This window comes from Bison bison, unplaced genomic scaffold, assembly GCF_000754665.1.
Source record: "Bison bison bison isolate TAMUID 2011002044 unplaced genomic scaffold, Bison_UMD1.0 scf7180017864383, whole genome shotgun sequence".
In the NCBI taxonomy this organism is placed as follows: Eukaryota; Metazoa; Chordata; class Mammalia; order Artiodactyla; family Bovidae; genus Bison; species Bison bison.
In genome coordinates, this window is record NW_011494955.1 from 7,986,037 (window position 1) to 7,991,698 (window position 5,662).

General features: G+C 40.7%; 1 protein-coding gene across 1 annotated transcript in view; it reads right to left on the reverse strand.

Moving 5' to 3' along the window:
- Window positions 1–5,179, reverse strand: part of GTSF1 (gametocyte specific factor 1) — a 16,700-nt gene extending 11,521 nt beyond the window's left edge. Inside the window, exons 1-2 of the mRNA XM_010857984.1 lie at window positions 5,108–5,179; window positions 3,237–3,282 (exon numbers count right to left, since the gene is read on the reverse strand). Of these exons, the coding sequence (XP_010856286.1) occupies window positions 3,237–3,252 (16 nt within the window). The 5' untranslated portion in view covers window positions 3,253–3,282; window positions 5,108–5,179. The remainder of the gene's footprint in view (window positions 1–3,236; window positions 3,283–5,107) is intronic.
- Window positions 5,180–5,662: the final 483 nt, after the last annotated feature.

Genomic DNA, 5,662 nt, shown 5'->3' on the forward strand with positions numbered 1-5,662 from the left:
TCACTTTCTGCCATAAGGGTGGTGTCATCTGCATATCTGAGGTTATTGATATTTCTCCCGGCAATCTTGATTCCAGCTTGTGCTTCTTCCAGCCCAGCGTTTCTCATGATGTACTCTGCATAGAAGTTAAATAAGCAGGGTGACAATATACAGCCTTGACGGACTCCTTTTCCTATTTGGAACCAGTCTGTTGTTCCATGTGCAGTTCTAACTTTTTGTGATTAATTAAATTACCACAATGTTCTCAGAGTGTAGCATGTGACAGGATTTCCTGTAACTATTTTATTTGCTTTTCTTTAAAAAACAAACAAACAAACTTAACAGCTCCTTCTGTATCAGTGAAATGTAAGAAACATTTCCCTGCTGTGTATGGATGTAGCACAGATCCTTACTCAGTTCCCTTACTGATACATTTACGTTGTTTCTAGTTTTTACTATTACATAAATGCTGTGGCTAGCAACCTGATACATACTTATCTGTGTACTGTATGAGTATTTTCCTTGGGCAGATACCTAGGAGTACTGCACAAAGTAGTATATGAAATTAAAGTTGTAACAAATAATATTGAACTCCTCAGCAAAAAAATTTTTTAGAATGTCCCTTAAATTGGTTTACCTGTTTTTTAACATTAAAACAATTTTTAATTTCTTTTTAATTGGAGATAATTGCTTTACAATATTGTGTTGGTTTCTGCCATACATCAACACGAATGAGCCATAGGTATACATATGTTCCCCTCCCTCTCACCTCCCACCCCCTCCCACCTCTCTAGATTGTTAGAGATCAGCAAAAATCTTGAGTGACTTTTTGGGAATATAATTTAATTCGGAAAACAAAGTAGGCCTCATGGACAAGCTTCCTCCAAAAGCACAGACTCAGATATTCCTCACACTTGGATAGGGTCCAGAACCCATGGTGAGAAATGGAGGAAACTTCACGGAAATGAGGAACCAGACCTGACAAGAGTATCATCAGCTAAGAGGTATTGCCTGAAGACAGAAGCTGGAGAGCCTCAGGAATCTGGCAGATTAGAGAGTTTTAGATCAGTTGGGGGAAAAGGTCAAGTACATTCTAAACAGTATTTCTCACTTTAACTTGATTCCTGGTGTTAAATCACTTGAGGACTTTAGATTCTGATTCAGCACGTTTGAGATGAGGCCTGAGATTATGCATTTCTAACATACTGCCAGGTTCTTTTTTTTTTTAAATCTTAAAAACAGTGAAACTTTACCAAGACACAGATAAACAGAAAAAAATGCTATGCTTAAGAGTTGAGTCTTTACAAGCCAATATATTTTACTAAATTTACTTAACCACAAACTTAAAAATTTTAAAGAAACAGCAAAATTAACCATTTCCTTCTTTCTTTAACAAACATCTACTGATTAAAAAAGTCTGTGCTATGTAGCAGTAATTACAAGAACCAAGTGATATTTTTCTAAGAAAAAAATCACCACTGGAAAAAGTAAAGAATACGAGACATAAAGGGAGATGATGCTTTCTAATTTAACAGAGTAGTAAGCTTCCAAGAATAAATATAAATCTCTTGTATCTATCTCACACAGAAATCTCAGATTTTAATTAACATATTTTTAGAAAAATTAAGGAAGTGAAGCAGGGAGCCCTAAGGAAGATCAAGGAGAATCAGACTTCTAGATCCATTATTCTCAAAGTATGGTCCTCATTAGCATTACCACCTGGGAGCGTGTTAGAAATGCAAATTCTTGAGTCCCAGACCTTCTGAATCAAAAATTTGGGGGGAGGGCTCCAGAAACCTGTGTCTTAACAAGTATCCCAGGTGATTCTTCGGCATGCTATAGTAGATATTTAATAAAGACTGTTTCCATGTAATTTCTACCTGTTGGTGATAAAGGTTCTATTGGACTCTTCCTTGAAGGCAGAATGGAACTAAAATATCTTTCAGTTAGAACTTAAGAGATTCTGAACAAGATAGCAAGGTAAGAAACAAAGGCAGCCTTGTTGACAAGTTTCATCCACTGAGATGTTCCTCAAACTTGGTCAGGGTCTAGAAACCATAGTGCCTAGAGGTATCAAGTAGGGCACTACATATAAACAACATACAAGGCTCTGGTTCTGACTCTGTCCCCAACAACGTAACCATGGGGTAAATTAGTTAACCTAGGCTCCGTTTTCTGTTGTAAAATTCTAGTGTTGAATGAAATGGTTTTTCAGGCCTCTCTTGTTCTACTCTTGTATGATCCTAGCTCTCCCAGCTCCCATTTGATTTTCTGGACCATTGAGATTCCTGGATCACTAGAGAAATAAGAATCCTCCCTGCTACTGCTGCTAAGCTGCTTCAGTCGTGTCTGACTCTGTGCAACCCCATAGACAGCAGCCCACCAGGCTCCCCCGTCCCTGGGATTCTCCAGGCAAGAATACTGGAGTGGGTTGCCATTTCCTTCTCCAATGCATGAAAGTGAAAGGTGAAAGTGAAGTCGCTCAGTTGTGTCCGACTCCTAGCGACCTCATGGACTGCAGCCTTCCAGGCTCCTCCGTCCATGGGATTTTCCAGGCAAGAGTACTGGAGTGGGGTGCCATTGCCTTCTCCAACTAATTCACTAGTTTATTATGCAATAAAATAACAGAGGCTTTGAATAAGTTACACTGGCTAGTAACAACTAATCAGTTTTCTTCTGTGATTACTGCTCTTCTACATAGGCAGGATAATTAATTCATGGATGGTCTTTCTGGTCTATCTTCAACTATTCTTACACTACATAATCAATTAGGGACACCTTTTTACAGATATATAAAGAGAACACAGGTAGCTTTAATGTAAGTTGAGTTTGTTAAATCTATTTGTTATGACGAATCCTCCCTAGGATTTCTTTAATCCTAAAAACTCAATGCACATCAATATGAGGTATACCATATTATCCCCAAAAAACAGAAACCAGGGGTTACCATCCCTGTGTCACTAACAGGAGAAACTGAAGTTCTAAAGAATGAAAATTATTCACTTAATAAATAAAAATATAGTTTAACATAGGTGTCCCAACCGGAGCTTTCTCAAAGCTTGATGACTTCTCATACTTTTTAATTTCAAGGGTCCTATTTCAAATTTGGACATTTCTCTGCATTACTAAACAGTCTCACTTTTTCTTCCCAGCAGTTTAGCGAAAAAGTGAATCTTTCTCAACACATTAAAAGTCTTGTCAGAAAGTTACATGTAAGTAACTTAACTTATTTTCTAAAAGCAACAAGAAGTACTTACTGTAAGTTTCTTCCATGTTGGGAATTAAGGAGCCAAATCCAAAGTGCTGGGGGAAAGAAAAAACTGGATCAGGAAATCAGAAATAAAACATATCAAAAGAAGCCCTAAGAAGTGGAATCAAACTAGAACTGAAGTCACCCAAGTTTAATATAAAAAACCCTTATAGCATCTCCCTCTTCCTATTAGTTTTTCCCCTTTAATGCATTCTTCACTACTTTGAACCATTTTATCACTGCCTAACTCACACTCTTAGAATAGATTCTAGGGCTCACAGTTAAGAAAAACCAAACATGACTACTATTAAAACTGTATTCAGGTGAGAGGATGTCAGTCAATTCTAAGTGCCATTACAACACCTTATCACTTTACCATCCTTTAGGGTTTGATGCTATTTAACATTAGAAGGGGCAAGTCAAGCCCACAAGAATGTTATTTAAACTGCAGGATAAACAAAGGAATAGGGTACTATTTTAAAGTTCTCAAGTCCTTAAAAATACAGGATGATCGGGCTGCCAGTCTTGCTTCCCCCTGCCCCTGAGGACTTGGGAACGCTGGAAGCCTATGTCAGACTGTACAGTCAATCCATTCAGTACGCCCAGAGGCACGCCAGTTTGCTATTTCTATGATTTTTCTTAAACATGATTAGGAAGTATCACACTTTTCCCAGTGATGCTTTATTTCCTCCCCCGCCTCCACGCTAAACCAGACAGATCTGGTTATTTAAATTTCTCAAGGTAATACTCATTTCCTCTGTGCACTGAGGAAACATTTCTGAATGTCAGTACTCAAGAACTGTCCATTTTATAGCTGACAGAATCATAAAAGAATAAGTCTGTAACAGAAATATGGAAGATTAAAAGACAATTTTTAGTTTGAACCCTCTTCCACCTGACTCTCCCCTATTGAGCTCTGTGATTAAACAAACTTATCATTACAAAAAAGACTAAATTTATATAAAACCATCCCCATAGTAAACTTAAAACTGGCTAGATTTACAGTTATTGCCCCTAGAGCCAGCTCTCCTCATACAATTCCACACCCCTTCCCCCCATTCTATGACATAAGCAGTCTTGGAACCTATGATGGGAAATACAAGTGATCAGCTGGAACTTGTTTAGTAATTTGCTGCAGAGCCTATTTGTAAATGACAATCACTGGTGAAACTGCCATGAAAAAATAATTTTCATGTCTGAGTTAAGAAATTTTGACCTTCCTTTTGATATGTTATAGTTACTCTATACTTTTTCAACAAAAATAAAAAGAGAACTGGAAGAGCCAAACACTATGTTCCTTGATTTTAAGGCATTTAAAGGCACAATCAGTGCCAGATTCAGCAACTCGCAGGAAGCCCCCCTATCCTCTGGGGGCAAAAAGTCTAAATTACAGTAGATTAAGGGCACTGGAAACTACAGCCTCATCATTCAGCCTTGTCCATGTAAGTGTCCTATCACTATCAAACTGTTACCAACTTTTCACGTTTTTCCTAGAACTAGACGGCGGTGAAATGCGCACTCAGCAGTCAAGCCTGGGAGCTGGTTGTAGCCTGAAGCAACGGGTTACACGTAACCGAGCTGGGGTCTCAGTAAAACCAACATTTTTCCTCCTTTAAACAAAAGTCAAGAGTCTATTTAAAAATGGGGCTAAATAGAAGAAGGTGGGGAAGGTGCCTAACTTAAAAAACTAAGACTAAGGAGCTAGGGAGGCCCTCGACGGGACGAAGCAGTGGCAGACCCACCGGTTGCCTAAACACCTTTGCTGAGGACCCACAAGGCGGGCAGAAGAGGGAATATACTAGAAGGTGAAAGTATCCTAGTCCACTAACGGTGAGATTTTTGGAGGTCCCCAAGCCAGAACCTGGGCTTCTTTCCTACCTCGGCGGAGACACGCTCTCCTCGCCCCACCGTCGCCTTCGCTCACACCCGTGCCCCAGCAACGCTCCCTTCCGGCCTCTGACGTTAGTGGGTGGGGCCCCGACTTCCTGTGACGCAGAGGGTGCGGGCCGCTCGGATGACTGCCTTCTTGGCACTCCCTTCTTGGTTTCCGCCCATCCTCCTCTCGGGAGGTGGTCCTCCGGCACCTGGAATGACAGTGGCTTTGCGTGCCTGAAACTCGCGCTGCCTTCCCGGCCTCTGTGGGGGCCATCTTAGAAACTAGAATGAGCGCTGAGACATAGCGCTCGAGGAGGGAATGGGACACCTTAGAGGTCAACTGATGCTGGTGAGAAGGAAGCCATGTTAGTGCAAGTTGTCCAGTTCAGTTCAGTAGCTCAGTCTTGTCTGACTCTTGGCGACCCCATGAATCGCAGCACGCCAGGCCTCCCTATCCATCACCAACTCCCGGAGTTCACTCAAACTCAACGTCCAACAAGTCGGTGATGCCATCCAGCCATCTCATCCTCTGTCGTCCCCTTCTCCTCTTGCCCCAAG